This window comes from Haplochromis burtoni, unplaced genomic scaffold (genome assembly GCF_018398535.1).
Source record: "Haplochromis burtoni strain Fernald_Lab_line unplaced genomic scaffold, NCSU_Asbu1 Contig_177, whole genome shotgun sequence".
Lineage (NCBI taxonomy): Eukaryota > Metazoa > Chordata > Actinopteri > Cichliformes > Cichlidae > Haplochromis > Haplochromis burtoni.
In genome coordinates this window covers 607,734-629,458 of record NW_024582538.1, presented here as the reverse complement: position 1 = coordinate 629,458, position 21,725 = coordinate 607,734, and the positions used below count along the sequence as shown (strand labels likewise).

The 21,725-nt window shown below is 39.7% G+C and overlaps 2 protein-coding genes across 2 annotated transcripts in view; both read right to left on the bottom strand.

Annotated features, from left to right (window-relative positions):
* Positions 1-5,072: 5,072 nt before the first annotated feature.
* On the bottom strand, positions 5,073-7,686 carry LOC102314112 (PAK4-inhibitor inka2). The gene is made up of 3 exons (XM_005941110.3): positions 7,529-7,686; positions 7,369-7,402; positions 5,073-6,164 (listed from the first exon to the last, which is right to left on the bottom strand). Exons 2-3 carry the CDS (start codon positions 7,384-7,386, stop codon positions 5,184-5,186), a joined length of 999 nt encoding a protein of 332 aa, XP_005941172.1. The 5' UTR covers positions 7,387-7,402; positions 7,529-7,686; the 3' UTR covers positions 5,073-5,183.
* Positions 7,687-12,269: 4,583 nt separating this feature from the next.
* LOC102313108 (guanine nucleotide-binding protein G(i) subunit alpha-2) overlaps positions 12,270-21,725 on the bottom strand; it is a 63,584-nt gene continuing 54,128 nt past the window's right edge. The window contains exons 4-9 of the mRNA XM_005941106.2: positions 19,863-20,023; positions 17,163-17,291; positions 14,736-14,865; positions 14,410-14,563; positions 13,388-13,598; positions 12,270-13,286 (exon numbers count right to left, since the gene is read on the bottom strand). Coding sequence (XP_005941168.1) covers positions 13,408-13,598; positions 14,410-14,563; positions 14,736-14,865; positions 17,163-17,291; positions 19,863-20,023 — 765 coding nt within the window. The 3' untranslated portion in view covers positions 12,270-13,286; positions 13,388-13,407. The remainder of the gene's footprint in view (positions 13,287-13,387; positions 13,599-14,409; positions 14,564-14,735; positions 14,866-17,162; positions 17,292-19,862; positions 20,024-21,725) is intronic.

Sequence of the window (21,725 nt, the reverse complement as noted above, 5' to 3'; positions counted from 1 at the left end):
TCTTCTTGTCTCTCTACACTCTTAAAGTTTATCTGACCACAAGCCAGCCCTTCCTCGCTGCTTGCGGCAATGTTGCATCCTGTGTCTGCAGTAGTTGGGCAAGATGGAGATCCTATTTCTTCACTCTTCTTTGTATGTCAGTCACACGAAAACACTTTAAGTTATGACCCACACAAGGCTACATGTAGATTAGTCTGAGTTAAATCATCCCCTAAGATTAGAAGACGGTGCTGTATGGTTGGCGTAATTCTCCTTCATGTCTCTGACCAAGGCACTGGTTTTGAGCTGAAGTTGCCCAATGCATGTGGCTGCTTACTGCTCCGAATGCTCAACATTAATTAAATGCACTGACTGGATTTCCCAGCAGGGATCAATAAAAAATCTTTTGACCATAGATGTATATATATGTGTGGCTATACAACATAAATCAGGGTTATAGTGTGTGTTTTTCCATACAGGTTTGCAGTAGTTATTTCAAGCAGAGAAATCCAAAAAACTGTTTTCTTTGCAAAAAATAGAGCGTCTTCTTTGTGGTTTCTGGTTTCTGGGTTCAGCTGAGCTCTCCAGCAGGGATGCTGGTTTCTTGCCTGTAGCCTTCTGTTCCTGTTTTATCAAAGGTAAACTGTGTGACAATGTTTGTGTGTGTGAGTGTGAATACTTGTGTTTGGCAGTGAAAGTTTGACTTAGCTGTGATGTTAGAGTTAATGCCCCGACTGTGTGAGTGCAAACCGACATTAGGTCATGTGGCCGTGAATGGACTCTGAATGCCCAGAGTCGCTCTCACACTTACATCCTCCAAAAGCAAAAGCGTGAAAGAATGTTGAGAATGTGTGGCTTTGGCGTCTTCTACATGCTTTGGAGAGTCTCCTTTGTGTTATTTACTGGTAGCGTGTTAAAACCGTTTCCATTGTACTGTAGATCTATAGAGAGCACCAGCCTCTATTTAGAAATATAAACACACACACAAACCATACGTGTTTCTGCCCCCACTGTCTTAAACCAAATACATTTTCCAAGTGGACATTAGAAAAGGCAATTTTGGACCCTGTGGGCCCCGTCTTAATGAAAGGGAAATTGCTGCTGTGTGGGAGTGCTGAAACGTGAGGTTCTGCGAAAAATTAAAAAACCCATTAATAGTCTCCAGAGAAGCTAATGTTTTTTCCATCCTCTTCGGTGGTGTTTTTCCATGTCAGACTTCGGAGACATCACGTTGGCAGGCACCAAGGCTCTGCTCTGCTTTGCAAATATGCATGGAACAGGCTCTGCAGTGGCCCATTATCTTGTACCTGTGCCAAACGTGGGTGAATAGGACACAACGTTACACAAGCTCAGGCAGGTCTGTGCTCACACGTAGTGCAACTTCAAGGTAAGAATAGAATGCAAAAATAAAAAAATGCCACCACATTCCAGAGATGGTGCTTGTGTTTATTCAAGCCTTAAAAACAGCAAAACAGCCCAGAGTAATCCTTCATAATATTGCTGAAATTGAGAAATAGCATGGATGGACTGTTTTTACTGATCTCCTGCAATCAAGAATTCATTCATAAATTCACAGAAATTATGTGGGAAAAATGTGAGAGAACTTGTGTTGGCACAGGTTTAATACAGATGGATATTTGCCTCATGTAGGAACACACAAAAAACAAGCTGACCTGCTACAGATAAAACATTAAACCATCAGATATAAGCACAAAGTAGTGTGGCAATTTAGCTCCTAATGAGGCATTTCTTACACAGTGGCATTGGATTACTTGCAAAGGCATGTGTTGTACTGAACAGAGGAAGTAGGGTCTGACCTAAGGGGCCCTATTTGGCTATGAGAACCAATGCAAAGCCTCCTGGGATATTTAGACCATGTCATCTCAACTGTTATGATTCCCACGAACTTAAGACACCAGTTTATAATTGTGAAAAGCAGCTGTGTGACTCCTAAATGCAGTTTGTACACACCAAAAGGATGAAAAAGTTCTCATGGACTTGAAATTAGACTGAATACATGTATATATATTTCAATTACCTATATCAAGTCGACAGACAGACAGACAGACAGACAGACAGATAGATAGATAGATAGATAGATAGATAGATAGATAGATAGATAGATAGATAGATAGATAGATAGATAGATAGATAGATAGATAGATAGATAGATAGATAGATAGATAGATAGATAGATAGATAGATAGATAGATAGATAGATAGATAGATAGATAGATAGATAGATAGATAGATAGACTTCCTGTCCCAGTCCTGATAAGTTAAGTTAAGACAGTTAAAGTTTTTTCCCCTAAAGGAATCAGTGATGTTGCACTTTCTGTTTCTCTGAAACATGGAATCCAGAAACTGTTGGTAGCCCAAACAGCTCAGTGAGTCAGTCCTTTGGAATTCCTTCAGAATCCAGTGTAAATCATCAACATTAGCTTTATTAATGTCATATATATTACTGTCATCCGATATCCCAGCATTTTGATGCCATGAACACAAGTTTCCTGATCCACTCCAAGGGTAGGTAGTGGTTACCTGGGGGTTTACCCACTGTAAAATGGAAATAATTGCCAGATTATGCTATTTAATTTTCCTATTTCCAAGTAACACTGATTCACTTGAATCTACATAACTGTCAACAGGAGTTGGATGTACAAGGTAAAAACACCAACTCTCTGTTCTAAACTATCTGAAAAGTAAATTACTAGAAAAATTCTTCTTCAACAGAACTAAAAAGAAAATGAAAGAAATTGTACGTTGCTAGATTTTTCCCTTTGTTGTATTTTCAGAAAACAATAGTCACTGGTGCTACAGGAAACTGAGAAGCCCTACTGACTCTACTTGTTCTACGTCTTGTTACTGGACAGCTACTGTTTTCATAATCCTGCCTACGCCTAGGACAAGCACTAAATGGCGCGTAACCTTTCAAAGATTTTACCTGCAATTTGATGGTCAGAAGTTTAATTACTGGCCCTACAGACCAGCCAGCATCAGCAGTAGAAACTTCCACCCCTGAGAGCACAGAAAGACTAAAAGAGCAAACCGTGCTGAAAAACAAAATTGTCTGGTTACAATGTAGATTTTAGCGCTCACATGAGCTTGTGTGTATGGCAACACAAAAAAATTACACGGCTGAGGAGTTTGGCAAATTTTGTCACCTCATCCATCTACTCCTTTTATTTACTAATGTGATAATTACATGATTACATTCGTGGACATGATTTCATGCTGGCACCGAAGCTCCCGGTGAGGACCAGGACTAAAATTCCCAGCTAAACTTTTAATTAGCAGGAAATATGTTTTGTGTCCACTCTGTTAGACTGGGCCACCCTGTAAGCGTGCGATGCTTCAACAGATCTGCCTCAGATCATCTCATGTGCCAAGTTCATGAATGTTGTTTACGACAACTGTTAGTAACAGAGTTGAACTTGCTCTAAGCAGAATGTGGGTGGCAGCCATTCTGTTGAAACTGGAGTCATTTTAAAAGGACCTTCTACTCCTTAAGCAACCTCGCCTCTGTGCCCAGTGAACGTGCTCCTCTAAAGCCTTTACGTGCTTTCAGAAGGAGGCAGTGGAATCTGCTGGATGGGTAATGACACATAGTTCTTAGCTACATCGGTAAAGATCGGTAAAGATCCTACACTAATACAGAGAAAACCCCAACATTTAAACGACCCCCTATGAACAAGCCCTTAGCAACAGCGGGAAAGAAAAACTCTCTGTTTAACAGGAAGAAACGTGTGAAAGAATCAGGCTCGGGCAGGGGCAGCCATCTGCTGAAACTGGTTCTGGCCTGTAAATAGCTATAAAAGATGCTCCTGCTTTCACATCTACTGCATGTAGTGGGATATGTTCAGTAGGCAAAATGCCATTGAGGTGATTAATGTGTTGGATTCATTGTTTCTTGTGTCCTTTTCTCTCATTCCCACTAGAAACTAACATGCGCCTTAAATGTAATGAGCTCAAGGAAGAACCAGAGAAAAAGAGCACACCCAGACGATTTGCTGAGATTCTCTTCACAAAGACGCTCTGTTTAGCTGCCTTTTAGAAACTATCATGTGAATATTGTAACTGCTTCATGATAAGAGCTCATTTTATCCCCAGTGAGTGCTCAGCAGTAAGCCCTCAGTGACATTCCATCAGGAGACCTTGATAAACAGGCCAAGACAAACAGCGCCCAGTTAGAACCATCTTTCTCTCCTCTCCTCCCCTGTCCTTGATATCAGGCATGATTGGTGAGTCTGGCTGCAGCAGAGAGCATGGGAAATCCCATTGGGGGAAAATTCTTTATCTTTATATGGTCTGGTGTAGTTTCTCCTCTGAATTGATGAGCAAAGTGAATTTGTAAAGGCAAAGGTGAAGTGATTGTTAGCTTATCTTGGTGCATATGCCACTCAGCATTTTTCTCCCTTTGCTTGGTGAGCACAAGTTAAGTATACCATTAAGTAAAGTGTGTGGATGAGTTGGTACCGCCTGTAAGGCTGGACCACAATAAGAGCAGAGCCCAGGTTAAATGATGCAGGGAGCTATTAGCGAGACGTTCTTCATAAAGCAAAGAGAATAAATGTGTGCACCATCTGCAGCCAGCTGCTTCGCCTCCTCTCACCTTTTACTGCAGACACATGGGGAATTACCTCATCGGGAACACAGCACTCTGTTGATACAGCCTCTGATTCTGGCCTGTAAATAGCTTTGTTGTCCTGGTTAAAGCCTCTCTAATGGATTCAACTTTTTGTTGAGTAAGAACATGAGTCCCATGGTATCTAACAAAGTACTGGAATGACTATAGCTCTGCACTTCCTACACGCTATCAATTTAACTTTTTTTTTTATTATTATACCCCAGTTACACTGAACCATCCATCTACAACCAACATCTCATGTGCCCATTTCTAATGAAAATAAATGAAACCACATTCATTTGCTTTAAAGGAGAGGACGCTTAAAGCGTCCTTTAACCGACCAGACTGTGGAGATTTATTATCAGTGTAAGGAAACTGAGATAATGATGGCAGAATGTGTTCCAAATGTCTCTGGGAATTTAAAATAACCAATGAAAGGTATACATAAGAGCAGGTAGAGTTTGGGTTTTTATAACGTCTTTATTTTCAGCATATTAAAAATGGGAAACAGTCATATAAAAATAAAGTGACTCTGGGGATTGTTCAGTCTGTAAATGGCTCCACACGAAAATGGATGTCAGATGTAGCTGATAATATTTTTGCAGATTATAGGCTGCCGGCTGCCTGACTTCATGAGAGCTGCAAAGCGGTAGAAGTCCGCATCAAGCTCATTAATGCAGGCGTGCGACTGGTGAAAAAACGGAACTTTGGACTGTGCTGCCACAACCGGACAGGACAGACGTTTTGCAGCATTGTCAGTTCTGTTAATCTGAGATTCAGTGGATCTCATCCTCACTTTGTCCTCCACACTCTTAGACAGTCCAACTAGTTTCCTCCTCATATTGACGAAGAAGGCTTTTCCCAGCCTAGGCCTTGAAGTTGGCTTCAGGTTGGTAGGCTCTGGACATTCTGGCAAGTCCATCCAGTTCTGTATGAGATCTGCAAAGCTGTTGTCACCTAAAACCAGAGGTTGGCGGTTGCGCCCTCTGGTCAATAAAGAGTTTGTCCAGTCCTCTGGGTCACTGGCCTCAAATGATGTCCATGTCTCCAGACAAACGTCGGAGGTGGATTTGGGGCGAATACGTCCGCTTGGTAATCTTTGTGTGCGCATGCAGGCTGAAGATGACACCCGCACATTCCTGGTCCTCCTCAGATATACTCCATCATCCTGCCACGAGGCCTCGGAGTAGCCTGAATCAAACTCCAGACTCTTGTGACTGCTGGGAGAGGCCGTGCTCAGCCTGAACCCAAACCGGCTGCTGGAGTCGTCCTCGTCCTCTTCCAGAGGACTCGCCAGGCAGCAGGCAGAGTCGTAGGTACTGGCTGTGCTGGCATCAGACATCCGCAGGCGTGCGCGTTGCTCCCGTTGCAAAGCTCGCTGCTGACAAGCGCGTGCCAGTGCCGAGTGTTGGACTAAGGCTGGGAGTTGAGCGCTGATGGGAGCAAGGGGGCGCCTGGCTGCAGGGCAGCTTTTCCAAGGTTGTTTTAAATCTTGCAATGACCTCATCATATACTGCATCTGCTCCCGTAGGCAGTCACCGGAGTCACTTAGGCAAAGCTGCAAAGAAAAGACAAAGAGTGTTAAGAAGTTGGCAATAAGTCATATGATATGGAGCATGAATAAAGCTAACAAAAGAAGATGACTGATAATCATTAATCCTTTTTAAATGGAGTGCTGGGTAAAGGTAGGAACAGGGACTATTTTTGGGACATGTTCAAACTTGCTTGGAGTACATTTCAGCCTATGAAAGAACATCTTTTCCTATTGTAATCTTTAAGGTCAGCTGACCTGCTGTTCAAAGAGTGCAGTTCTTCAAGAAGCCAATTTCAAAAACAAAGGCTATATGTTTGTCCGTTAATTCACTGAACCACACCAACAACTAGAGTGAACGCCCTAATTTCATTGACTCAGAAATGATTCATCTGACAACCCAGACAAATGTTATTCCAGAGAGAGAAAAAGACGTCCTGCCCAAAGTGAAGCGACCTGCACACAAAAAGGTGATTTCGGCTTAGCTACAGGGGTCCTGTCTCTTTAAGGGTGCAACATGCCTGCATATAAATTTTACCAGGGTAATACTCCTGCTTCCTCTCTGACTCAAGGAGCGGATTGGTCAGAATCAGCCAGTGGACACTGGTGGCTCACTCAAACTTAAACAAGAGGTGATGGAGTAGCAAAAAAGGAAAAGTGGGGTCTCCTTTTTTTAAACCCACTTTAATTCATAATCCTATGAAAGGATAAGCAGTACAGGAGGAAACCTGACACAGTCCAATACCCGCCACCACAACTGCAAGGTAATTGCAGGATTCTTGTCAATACAGTAACCTCTGAACCTCTATGACCTCTCATCTCCTAGTCTACTGCAGAATTTGACCCTGTTGCAAGCCCTTCTGCCCCCATTTTGCTTTTTATCATAACTCTGCAAGCTGCTGCACAAAACGTAAGGAAGTAAGGAACGTGCACAGGAGGATTATCAGCAGGTATATGAAGTATCGGACAACATGTTCTATCACGGAAATCAAGCAACGTCCCAGTTGAAGAAAACAGTGAATGTCTGGTAAACAGTTAAACTTCACCTTGTTTTTATGTGAGGACAGAATGAACTCTTATCATTGTTAGGGCAAACCAATGCTATGTGCAAAACCCACGATTTAACATGTTCCACGCGTGGAAAGACTGACTCTACTAGTCTATTCAGAATATACTAGAATGGTTTCGGGGTTTACACTTTTATAATAAAATTAATATAAAGCAAACTTACCATCTCTTTTCCTTTCATCTGTAAAACTTTATATCTGCAAGAAAGAAAATGATGGAGTGGATTTAATGCAGCGCCCCACAGACATGAAACCCCTCATAACTAATAAATAACTCTTCATTAAAGTATATAATAACAAGAGTTTAGGCTACACAGCGCTTACCTTGAACGTGACAGCTTCGTCCCATTAAGAGAAAATTGTCCCGATTCGATCAAAGCAGTCGCGGGATTTAGTGTCCCCAGTAAGGAGTCAGCCCTTTCGGCTCCAGTCGCTTGATATGCTGAGTGAAAATTTCAGCCCCCTTGGCCTCCTTTTACAGCTCCGCGCTCTGCAGCCAGTTACAACCACTCGTGTCTGAATGAGCCAATCAGGGTGCAGGATGCCCGCAGAGCTCATTTGCAAAACAGCAGGAGAGAAAAAAAGATACTTCTGTAGAATAGCACCCCCACAACTCAATTCAGATTTTTTTAAACATACCCTTCATCATAAAACACCGTTGTCGTGTAATGTTTGAACGCAAAGACCTGGGAAGATTTAACCCAGACCTAGAGATTACTTTAGTGGGCCTGTAGCATTTATAAATGATGTTATGAGATTATGAGAGATATGAAAAGTCTTTCTTTCTATCGCTCCCAGAAATAATAACAATAATTCAGCTTTTACTTCATTTTAATTCACTTATTTTGTTGAAAATGCGATCATAAAATCGCTTTCTGGTTTCAGAAAAACAAACTAAACAAAACTGCAAATAGTAGAAGTTTTAAGAAGCTTCTGTTTTTTTTTTTGGTCAGAGCAAACCCCTAACTTATCAGATGGTAAAAAAAAAAAAAATTCTTTCTTTTTGACTGCGACTGACTGACTGCTTCATATCCCGTGATGCATTTATACGTAATCAAACACTTTTCATTGTGTTTCCTTTCCTAGCCCCTTTTTCTTTCCCACATGAGTGTTTTAATCCAAACCTTAGCGCTCTTTTTCAGATTACTTCTAATTTTTGTGGTGCTTGTTCAATTGGTGGCTCATTGCACTCTCATCCATTTATTCAGAAGCAAAGTAAGTGCCCGAGTGTAAATGTAACTGCATGCCACCACCACAACAGTCATTTGGCACCCCACCTTCCATTCAAAATAATGCGCATGCAAATCCAATGGGCTAAGGCATGCATTAAGTTGTTGGTCTTTGGGGAATGATCCTGATGGCCCACTGTTCATGTGCAGATTAGTGCTCACAGCAAGCCACAGAATAACGGAGCCAGTTGACCTGTTCCAGAGTTAGATTTCTACGAAAACTTGGCTTTGTGCATGAATCTATCTACCTGTGTTTGTGTGCGTGTGTGGCTCTGAATTTGCCATCCAGAAAAAAGTGAATTGTCCTGACAATCTAATCCTCACAAGACTGTAAATGGTTCATTTTATAGGCTACTATCTGAGTGCAACCTGTAGGTTTTAAAGAACGCCAGGCTTTTAGCAATGGGAATTATTTGTTTCCCCCCAAAATTAGTGACTTCAAAAGACTCCCATCATCAGTGGTTCCCCTTAAGAGTCCTTGTGTGTCCACCACACATCCCATACACTTTACAGGATGAATTAAGTAATTAACTGCACTGTGCTTTAAATGGAACTGTGATTATTTTTCTGCACAGGCAGAGCAATGTTGCTCTCCTAAATACCTAATGGACTGACTTATTGTACAAGCTGATACTTAAGCAAATCTGACTATCCCCAATCAGACCAGAGATGAACTGCTTATTATCTTCATTATAGTCATCCCATTGCCTATGCTCAGTTTTCTCCTGTCATTTCAAATCTCAAATGTTTTAGGATTTATGTTCATTATGGAAGCTGCTTGAGTAACTGAGTCAGGGCACACAAGATAAACTTTTAATTCACTTTTAGGTCCTGCTGGAGGCTTTCCAAATTCTTTTATTTTAAACCTGAGCTACATGCAAGTGCTTAAAGTTGTTGTTCAAAGATCAGGGGGACACTTAATTTAACCAGATGTTGATCTTTGGTGATGTGCGTGTGTGTGTGCGTGTTCAAATAATTTCCCAGCCATTGTTTCCATCATAAATGTTCAGCCCACAAGTTCACAGTTATTTTGTGGTTCTTTATAATTCCCGAAGAGAAAGGAAAGCTCTCTTCCTGCTGCTGGCTGGTTGTAAATCATTGGATCAGAGTGACAACAAAAGATTCAAAATGTAAATGCAACGATCAGTCATTTAACACCTCACCTGCCGTTTACATTTCGTGAATAGATGTCTATGCAAATCTGAATGACGGATTCATCCAGACAGTTGGGGAGCAATCCAACATTAAGTAGCATATGAGCATTTGCAACAGATGAGCACTTAAAATAAAACTGAAATAACTGGTGACTGCACAGAGACTTTGACATCATACCTGATGATTAAAGGACCTACTGTGTGCCTGAGACTTCACCCTGTCTTCAATTAACAGAACCGGAGCGCCCTCTGGAGAAAATACTTTGCAAGGGGAACTGGCTTGAAGAGTACCAAAGGGTCATGCTGATTTTTCTGCATGCAGCTAACAAGCATTTTTACATTACCACCCCTGTCAATGATAGATTCCTTTACTAAACCTACAGCAATGCAAATATGCAATATAGCATTATGAATGTCAGTATTATTATATATGTGCTTTATAGGCCATAAAAAGTCTAATAAGCTTTGTCACAACTTCCTCCTGAAGGATCATTTCAGGAGGAAGTCACAGCTTTGGTAAGACTCTGTTATTAGTATGCCACAAGCTAATGTGAACTTTTTGCTGTTTTCTATTCCCACCTTATCACGCTCATCAATAACAATAACAATATCCCAGGCATTTTCATGTCCAGGTAAACTGAACGTTGCCGCTGCCATTTGCTAATCAAAAAATCTGAGTGGTGAAGTGTTTATGCAGTCAGTTTTCAATAAATAGCAGATGCATCTGACTGTGTGGTTTTTAAGACGCAACATATTTCTCTAGACCTGCAAAGTACAATGTAAACCTTTTCTCCAAAACAGTCTCATCTGCTTCTATAGTTTCCCCTGTAGAAGCTACAATCGAAATGTACTATATATGCTATATAGCAAGAACAGCTGCAACGAGACGTTTTCTGTTTCCTGCCAGTGTTAAATGCTTTTGGTGGTGATAGTTTTGTTTGAGACTGACCAAGAAAGTTGAATAGTCTGTAAATATTTGTTGATCAGCTATTATCTCTATATGCATGTGTCCACCAGATGGCAGTCTCAGTGTTTTTAAAATTCGTGCATGCCTCTCGCATCAAACAGAAGACATTATTGAAGCAATAAAAAGCTGTATATAGCAGGTCTCTTACTTTCAAATTAAGAAGTCTTCCTCCTGTAAATGAAAAGAAACATCAAGCACAAGCAAAACACTTTTTAACACTTGTGTTTAACCCGTGAACGCCTAGTGTTTTATATGAGACACGCAGATTTTTGTTTTTGAGACTTCTACGACATCAGCGAGATTTTTCCCCCTGAAAAATCTAAATTAATAGAACAATAAATTTTTCAGCTTTTTTTTTTTTTTTTTTATAAAGGCAGATGTAGCAAATATGATAAAAATGAAAACTCATGGCAATAAAAATGTAATTAATTTTTTAAACAAATTTGTCAGACTGTTCCATAAACTCCTGGCTTTCTGGCACTTATTTCATGGTTCAGGTTTTAAAGGGCTAATGCAGCACTCCTTTAGTCTTTTTTGGTCTAAAATAAGGAGTAGCTTATGCCAAAAAGATGCATGTTTACCAACACTGACTGTTGTACACATTACTGTGCAAAAGTACTGTAACCCCTCGTTTCTTTGTATTTTGTTTGGGAAATGGGTGCAGCGATTTTTGTGATTAGAAACCTATAAATACAGTACATCAGTTCATCTTCCAACAAGCTTAAAAATCATTCTTTGGTTTATTTTTCAACACAGCCTGAGCTCTCTTAGTCAAGCTTTCTTGCAATTTCTGTAAGTAGTCTTCAGGAAACATATGCAGGCTACTTGAAGGACATTCAAAGCTATTTTTTAGATGTTGGCTGCTTTTGTTCTGTTCTTTGTCAAGACGAGCACACACTGGTTCAGAGTAATTGAGGTCTGGGCTCTGAGGAGGCCAATCCATAACCAATAGTTACACATTTTCTAACCAGGTAATCTTTTACCAGATGTGGGATCACTGTCATGCTGAAAAAAGAAGCCAATCCCAGTACGACACTTTCCAGATGATATTGCACAGTGGGTTAAAATCCGATGGCATTTTCCTCTGTTCATAATTGCGTCACAATTTTGACAAGATCCCCAACACCACTGGCTGTGTAGACACAACACTGGTTGATACCTTGAAGAATTTACTGCTTGAATAATTCATTGGTCGGTGTTAAAAAAAAATCCTCTGAAAATTAGTCAGTGACAAAGACTGGAATGAAAAACAAAAAACAAAAAACAGCCAAATGTGCAAATGAAAACTTTGAAAGACCTCCAGAAAGCCCCAAAGCCCGGAGAACTATTTAATCAAGCGCACCTAAAAAAATATTACAAGTCAGCCACCTTGGAAGCAAAACAAAGGGGGGTGATTCAAGACTTTTGCACAGTACTGTAGCTGTGTTACAGTTCACTACATTTGCCAGCTTTTGATCAGCTGCTCTAATGCTAAAGTCAGTCATCTGTGGAGAATTTAAGGCCAGGAGCATTCTTTGCTTTTACTGTGTCCAATTGACATTGATGAACACAAAGATATGTATTACTGGAGTTTAGTTCTTCCTCCGTGGCTGAAACCATCTAATCAAAACCTGCTTAGCCATGATATTAAAAACAACCCTTCGGTTATTTTACTGGTGTAAAACCATCAACCCTTTGTTTGAATCATCTGTACAAATTTACAAAAAAATATAGTATCAAAGCTCTCAGTGAACATTTTATTCAGTTATCACCTGAAACATGAACTGGCAGCAATATTAATGTAACACAACAGACAGGAAACCCCAATATACCGAGTCTGGTGATGTCTACTTTTATTTAAATTAAATCATAAAGGAATTTTTAAAGCATTTTATTATTTACCAAAAACACTAACCTCTTTACGGAATTAGATTTTTGTCTCTCATTAACAATCACAATACTACTCAGAGATTCTAGGCAGCAGAGCACAGTAGGTCAAACAGTTCTGAAAGCATTTCTAAGAAATGGTTGTAAACAGAAGTCAAGGCACAAATATACTGCAACAGACATGGAAATGATACTATAAAAGTGAAAGAATGTTAGGTACACATATACTTTAAATATTGTTTAGAATTGAGCCACAATTTCCCCCCCAGCAGGTGAAGCCATTTTTTCTTTTTTAGCTTTTTAATTTTTTTTCCTATTTTTTTTTGTTTTTGTTGGAATGTTACATACTTTGTGTGGATTACAGAGCTAATATTTGCCAAGTTGAGTCATGCAGAATATATACTTTTTGCTATGAATGATGAACTGATGTAAACATTATAACAAAAGCACTTTTTTATGAATCATATTTTATGTCCATGCCTGTGCTTCAGCTCTTAAAAAATAAGCATCATGTGATTAAAAGGTTAATAATTTGCACATTGGAATTTCTAAAAGTAAAATGAATGCATATATATATATATATATATATATATATATGCAAAAGAAAACACTTCCCCTCCTTTAGCAATTGAAAATAAAGAAAAAAAATAAAATAGATGTTGATTTTTGTGGTCATAGCCAAAAGAGTTAATAACACGAGCAACTGGATCAGCAATTGTTGAAAATCTGCAAGGCTCGTCGGGTTTTCAGTCTCTTAGGTGTCTTTTTAAAAAGCAGATCAAAGCATAAATCGTGGTTGGCCAGTGCAGTCATTCATGATCCGTGTATAATCCCCCATCGCTATGGTCAGAGCGGTTCAAGTAATCCTAACAGAAACACAGAAAACAAACAAAAATATCTCAGTCACTTTGGTTTATGAATCCACATGGCTCTTAGTGACTTCAAGTCCTTTCTTCTTTTGACTCACCTCGACTCTCAGACTGATTTTCAGAAAAGGCCACAGTCCTTCAGGTTGTTCTTGATGATGACATCGGTGACGGCATCAAACACAAACTGCACGTTCTTGGTGTCAGTGGCGCAGGTGAAGTGGGTGTAGATTTCCTTGGTGTCCTTCTTCTTGTTCAGATCCTCAAATTTGGTCTGGATGTAAGTCTGGGCCTCCTCGTACGTGTTGGGGCCTGAGAAAAGTTTCAGGAGAGCTTAATCAGTGTGGAAAAGAAGTCAAATCTTTTTGCTGATAGGCAGAGACAGTTTCACTTGGCACTCATCCAAATCGACTCTTTTCCAGCAATTCCTACAAATCAAGTATTATTATTTCCTTATCCTGCATTGTAGTTGTGCACGTAGTTGCAACTTGCACCTTTATGCATGGGCAGTCTGTTACATTTAAGTCAAAGAAACCCCCGTTTTACTTAAGGACCCCGAGGAATGTTGTTTGCACTTTTCCTTTCTCACATGTAGCAGACGAGAGTTTACTGCCTGCTTCTAAAGAGTTCTCAGGTGAAGGATTTTCCTGATTAGAGCACACAGCAGGAAGGACACATGGAGTGCATTTGCTTACACTGTACCGATGTGAATCTTTTAAATTTCATATTTTCATTAAAAATGGGGGCGCCTTTCTTGTGCCAAAACAGTACGCTCATTTCTGGCTTAGTGGAAAGCAAGTGGGGAGGAGGGGAGTATAATTTGCACCCAGAAGATTTAAAGAAGATTTTGGGAAAGTGTTGTAAAAACACCTTCAGATTTTGTTTTCTAAAAAGTTGCTCATTTCTGACACATGAATGGACTGATAATGCACAAGAAATACAAACTGGGGCTAGATTTTGTTTCATGATTTCATGAAAAATACGGGTTGGCAAAGTCTCAAAACAAGTTTTTCGTGTTTATCATTCTACACAGTTGCAAAGTTATCACTGGGCTTGCTATAAAGAATAAACACAATGATAAATGTGTTTATGATTGTGTTTGTACTGAGGCAGTCATACATACCAGTGTACTCAGGGAAGCAGATGGTCAAAGGGCTGTGAGCAATCTTCTCCTGAAACAGGTCCTTCTTGTTGAGGAACAGGATGATGGACGTCTCTGTGAACCACTTGTTGTTGCAGATTGAGTCAAAGAGCTTCATGCTTTCATGCATCCGGTTCTGGGTGGGCCGGGCACAAATGCGGAGATAAAGAGATTATTAGAGAACACTACGAGAACACACAAAGGAAATGAGTTCACTGAAACCTCGGCCCTCCTTCCAGTTCTTTTCATTTTCTTGGGACTGGACTCCAATGTGAAGTTCAGCAACGGTTTTCTAAGTGTTTACTCACCATCTCTTCATCCTCAGCTAGGACCAGATCATAAGCACTCATGGCTACACAGAAGATGATGGCTGTGACTCCCTCAAAGCAGTGGATCCACTTCTTCCTTTCTGACCGCTGGCCTCCAACATCAAACATCCTGTACAAACAAACGCAGTGTAAACATATTCCTATGAGGTGGATGGGACTCAGCAATGAAGGAAACATTTTTAGGTCTCTCGACCTAGTTTCCCACTTCTGCCTCTCTTCAGGCCTCTTTATTTCCCTGCCTCCTGAAGGCATTTCAGCACAGTGCAGCTGGTAACAAGAAGACTTAAGGATGACGCATGGTGCGGAAGGTTTCTCACTCAGATTATGTATAATTTATTCATGAAGATGGAGAGGACTTGGATGCACGAGCGAGGATGCTCATCTCGACTGTGCCAGACTCAATATTCCTTCTTTTCAGCTTCTCAGAAGATATAGTTGACCGTTTGTGACATCTTAAAGCAATACTCATATTATGACAGTATTCTTCCTGCTGAGCAGAATTTGATTCACTACGCAGCACTTTGGCTCTCCCAAAACGGCCAGCTTTGTGCCGACTGAAGCAGGGATCTTTAGAACAGTGACACACTTTACACCGTTTACCCCACCAGTGTGCTCATCCACAGCACTGCTCACATAAGTCATATATATCATACACTCCAGCACGAAAGAGACTGGATTAGGTAAACACGTCTGCATGGATTTGGTTAATGTCCTTTACAAAGGATTACTTTATATATCGAGACACGATGTGACGCCTTCCACATGGGAGCCACACACTGACACGCTTATTTTCAGTAAACTCTGAGTGAAGAGGTGTTGAATATTTTACAAATACTTTCCCCTGTTGTTTGACTACTGTGCGCATCAGATATGAAGTATAATGTGTGTGTGGTTATAGCAATGGGGGTAACACCACTAGCAATAATGACAAACAAAAACATTTCTGAGAAGCATGGCTAGAAATCAGTGTTCAAATTTCCAAAACAGCAACAGTTTGCATTCCTGCAATTATTCCACTGATGTGTATAATCCTGCAATGGCAACCATTCAGTCACTAAAATCTCACACGTTCCCACAGGTTACTCGCAATCACTGATATCGATCTTTGCTCATCACTGAAGGTTTTCCCCTCTTTTTTTTTTACCCTATGAATGGTAAGTAGAAATGTGACATTACAGTACAGTAATGGATGGCATGAGCTGTTAAAGGTTAAAATAATACTAATAATAATGGCCTCAATTGTTCAAATGAGCAACTGCTCTGCAAACTGGAAAATAAATAAATGTTTTCCTTTCTGAGAATTTTATGACTTTCAGTAAAGAAGAAACATTGTGTGCTGCAAAGAAGCCACAACAGTTACAGTGCAAATATAAAAGCATGATTCATAAGCCCATAAACACACTTTCTTGGCTGCTTTGGCAATATTCAAAAAGTTACTAGAAGTAGTGGAGCCCAAACTCTTTGAGGTCATGTATATCATCATATATACATGACCTCATCATTACTTGACTTAAGCCTTTATCAGTGAGGAATCATTCACAGTTACTTCATTTGCATTATAACAACTGAAAAAGCTAAATAATTAAATAGCAGCTGAAAATGGTCCTCGGGAACACAAGATTTTCAGTGTGACATGCATCCAACACTTTATGGACCTCTACACAGAACCTTTCGATGACAACTTGTAGTCAAAGCAGTAAAGCATCATTTTCTGAGAAAGGCGTTTTTATGTGCATATTAAATAGAGCTTAAAGTGACATTATAAAGCCTGGAAGATCAGATTAGACTGCAGTGCTTTTGTTCAGTCATTTTTTGTTCACATTCATAATTTAATGTTATCAATATGTAAATAAGAATGCTCAGAGCAATCACAAAAATGCAGCACTACCCCTCAGCCTACTAATACACACACACCTATGGTATCAATTTAAAAATCCTGCATTTACAAGATTGTCTTAAAACTTGACCTCGATGTCAAGGTCACCAGGATTCGAACTCGTCCGACCTTCAGCAGCTGCACCCAAGGTATCAATTTCAAACGTCTACATTGCCTCATTTTTTGAGTTATCACATTTGCAAACTTGCATATCCACCTGCCCGCCTGCCCAGCGGTTTGACGACAAACCCCATCATCCGTTTATAGCTGAGGGGTAAAATGTAAAGGTGATGCGTCTCATGCTCTATGATTAACTGTATTATTAGATAAATGTTAAATTCCTGACTCATCAAATCCATGTCTTTTAGTTAGCATGCTTAAACAATTATTCACCTTTGATGTTTAAACAGTTGGGGGGAAAAGCAAAAAAAAGTTACAGGTTACAGCCTAATGTATCTTTTTTTAAATTTTGAATTTTGTTTCATAAAATTAGCTTAAAGAGCTGAGAAAAACAGTAAAAGAAGTCTTACTTGAAGTGCAGGTCCTTGAAGGTGAAATGTGTTTCCACAATGCCTGTGGTCTTGACTCGAGTCCGCAGCACATCTTGTTGTGTGGGGATGTAGTCTGGCTTGGCTATCCTCTCCAGGTCATTAAGGTAGCTGATGGAAGGATACAAACACATTGCTATTTATCAACCTTAGAGCATCCTCCTCTAACCTAACAAAGGGTGTTTCATCTTGAGATACTTTGTTGAGGTAAGATGTGAGAGAATGTTCTTTCTGGTTCAAAGCCCCATCTGTTCCTGGAGACAGACGTGAGACATGTCTCATGCTGGCAGTAACAGCACCGGCAGCACATTGCTGTCTAAACACAGACGAATTTATGATCGTATTAGATGTGTTGACATCCTGTCAGAGAACACCACAAGACTGCTTGTCCTTTAAGTTTCTATCTACCCAATCGCATTTAAAAATGAACAAACAAAAAAAAACAAAAAAACAGTCACAAATACTTAAGATGGACTTAATGGGCTTTTCCTAACTTGAATTTTAATTGCAGACAATTAATTTCACTATGGGGATCAATTAATAGCATCTTAAATGTAACACAAAATTGCTCTAAACCAACTGAAAAGTTTTACAAATAATATTTGAAGCTTGCTTTAAAATGCCGCAAACGTCGCAACCTGCGGTTTGTAAAAGCTCAAGTTTTTTCTCATCAAACATTTAGCAATCATAAAATAATGCTGTATGATCAGCAGCTCAAATACAAAATTCTGCTGAGACACTGAGATCTTAGTCTTTAAACAGACACGAGCACAAAGGGACAGTGTCTTTTGTTTATCTCATCTTATCTCATAAACTACACAGAAAGAGCTACAGGGCGAACATATAATCTGTCCATCTTTTAATGCAGTATTCAGCTGCATAAAAAAAGAGTTACTGTGCAAGTGTTGGAACTTAATTTAATCTCCAACAACACCACAACCCAAGTGTAAATATTTGAGCTTTCATACCACTACTCATTCAGCATGCCTGACAGTGTAATCATAATCCCACTCAGCCCAGAGAGTGGTTTAGGCTGCTTTTGGTGTTCATACATCAGATTTAAGAGTGTTTGGTTTGATCATTGTGTTTATAAATCCTGTATATTCATAGAATTTGGTTCTTAACTGCAGTTGTTTTTTGGAATGTTGGTGGCTTTATATTGTCACGTTTATTACACAGAAGTTTAAGACACCTGGCACAAGGCTACAGTAGATCTGTAGAGTGGCAGACTAGAAATATTCCTGCAGTCATAACAATTACAACACAAAGAAAAACCAGTTTATTGACAACCACGGTTACTTGATTCTTGAAGCTGATATTGACAGTTCAGAATATTGTAAAGAATGAAACTGGAGCTGTTCTGCTGAGAAAACTATGTACTGACAAAACATCTAAAATACACCAAGCGTCTTTTACTCAAAGAGCAAAATATGTGTGATAGACCAATACTGACCCAGCTTATGTATATAGACGTGGATGAGAGAAAGTAATAAACTTAGGGGTAAAGCCTCTTTTTTTTAAAAAATGAAGACAAAAAGAAGAAGATGAAGAGCAGATCCAGGGTGTAATAGAAGAGAGGCCTCGGTTAATGTGCGCTGTGCCATTTTCTTTCTCTTTTATCTCCTCCTTTTCTTTCTCTCCCTCTCAGCAGGTGCTCAGATATGGATTATGGTCTTGTGCCAGACTCATCTGGTCCTCAACCTACTCACTCTGCTCTCTATAAAAGCAATGATGAAACACTGTAGTGTCCACTCCCAGAGGTGCTAAATGTGAGGCCGTGTTAGCAGCATGTTTCAGGGTCCCCTCAGCTATAACAAGGGCGGTGAACACGAGACTGAGATGTTATGATTATACAGGCCAACACAAACACAGAACAATATTATTCTCCCTGGATGCTAAATATCACCTGGAAGCACTTAGCACTACACTGAAACCTCACAGCACAATCTGGAGGTGTCATCGATCAAAGTGTCATTATCGAAGGGTTTCTATTTAAACAGAAAGCAGTGCTGTTAATTGCTGCTGAAGCTTGTAGGGATATAGTGGTTAACAATGCTCTCTATTCCCCAAGACTCCCGAGGGTGGACGTGATAACCACCTCGCACCGGTAGCGTCTCGCATTTACCTCATTCTCTTCCCATTATTACACCAGTAGATTAGAGCGATGCAGCCAACAAATGGGGCACTTAACTGATAAGGGTCATTGAGCTAATTAAGACCTGCAGAGAGACTGAGCTCGACTCTGTTGTCCGTATAAGGCAAAGCCACTGATAAAATTAAACACTGATGTCTTCAATATTAATAACCATTACTGTTCCCTGCGCAAGCTTTGTCAGTGTTTGATGTGATGAAGTAGAGAATATAGGACAATATTAAACATAACAAAGAGGAATCTAAAAACAAGAAAGGCCAAACTAAAAAAGCAAAACAAATGGAAAGTAAATTAAATAAATAAAAAAATACAAGTAGAACAAAAATAACAAAAGGTTTGGATATTGGGGATTAACCTACTTATAGCAGTAGTTTTAAACGTTAGCTCTAAATCTGGAGGAAGGGAATGGTTTCATAAATTAATTAAACATGGGGTTTTTTTGGTTTTTTTTTTTTAAACGCCTTACAGTACAAGATACGCCCACGAATGTCTTCTTGTTCTTTCCACTCCCAGGTTATTAAGGCACTTACTAGGCTGCAGAGTCGTTTAGCTGGTACTCTCGGGCCCGTGTGAAGCAGCTCTGGACACCGCCATCAGCCCACAGTCGTTGGATGATGTTGGACAGGTCCTCTGGCAGGGTGCCCTGCTCTTCTGCCGCTCCTGACAGCGCAAAAAGTTGGCGAGCATCATCCTGGTGCAAAAAAAACCAAACCAAAACATAACATACACATCAATATATAAAAATGCATTTATTCTTATTTTTCTTCATGAAGAAACAGACTGATAAGTCTAACACTGCAGGACTTTGCTTTCACATAGCTTCCATTGTATTTGTAGTTTGCATGGAAAAATAATCCTGGCTCAGAATACATTTTATAATTACAAGACATAAGATACTAACTTCATTAGTTAGGGCAAAATCAGAAAAAATATTATTACAGTAAAACCATCAATCACTGAACCACAGAATTATTTTTTAAACCAATTGAGAAAATTGAAACTTGTGTTTATTGAAGCGTACAGCCAAGATTCCCTGGGTTACTGATATTCTCATTAAAATCAGTTATTAAATTTGGTAACTGGTTATATGCCACCGCCACAGAAAAAACAAACAAACCTGCTGTTATTCCAGGTATTCTGTGTGTGCTTATGGTAATTTTGCATTTTAAAGACTGATATCTTGATCGGCATCATTTAAAAATAGCACAAACTACAAACCCTACACACTTCTGGTTTCATAACCGGACAACTTCTTTTTCTTTCCACATTACGTAACTTGAATTTCCTGTAACTGTACGACCTTCAAACAAGTCAATCAACAGGCTCGGGTTAATGATTCTCACGGCTTCATCCAGGCATACCCACAAAGTGATGGTAAAAGTACGTGTATGCTTGTATTCTCTCTCTGTCCTCTGTGTCAGTGTCCTGCAGCTCACCCTTACCCCTCGCAGTCAAGTTTACGGGAGGTAAACAATATTCTGGATTATGAAAACTCAAATCCCTCAGTGATGATTCAAAACAGGTATGTTTTTAGTGAGCTCAGCAACACACAGACATACAAAAGAGTTCTGTGCACTCTAAATCTTGTGAATGCTTCAATGTTAATGTGACTAAGATTAATCTGATTGATAAAAGGAGTATATGTCTGAAAGTGCCGTAACTGATCCTATATCAGTACCTTGCATTCACATTTATTTGGTAAACAATGAAGACGCATGTACACAACAAGTGTAGAGTAAAGCAGCTTGTTTCTTCTTGACTGAAATGATTGAAAGACACAGGGTACTAAAAAGGTCTTTGCAGCTCACCTCAATGGCGGTATGCTTAACTTAAAAATTACTTTTTAATACTCTGTCCGGCAGAACCCGTCATGCAGCGCTTACTACCTTGGCAGAGCCAATCCTGACACACAACAGGCAGTTGTGTCAGGATTGGCTGGCGTACGCACACACGTTTATACAGCTACACTGAAATAAAGGTCACTCAGGAGGGTGAAATTTGGAAAACATATCAAATGTGTTTAAAAAAACTAAATCAAGGATTATTCGAGTTACAAAACAATCAAAGTTTCACAGCCTGCATGAATCTAAGATGGGGTGGAATATGAGGCAAGAATCACATGAGAAATTATAGCTCAGTAGAACAAATGATTTTGTTTCATGTTCTCTAGAGTAAAGACTGACTTTATTTCTGTGATCTTTTTATGGGTGGTACTTTGACACTGCAGGCTTCCATCTTCAATATCTGCTGCCCAGTGTTCATTTATGAATAGAATAGATCACACAGCACTTAAAGAGAAATTCTTGATCTGCATAATTTCTGCTGCCTCAAATCCTTAAATCCTCAAGATATGAGGGGTTATGAAGAAGGCAGAGAGGAAAGTTTTGGTAGTG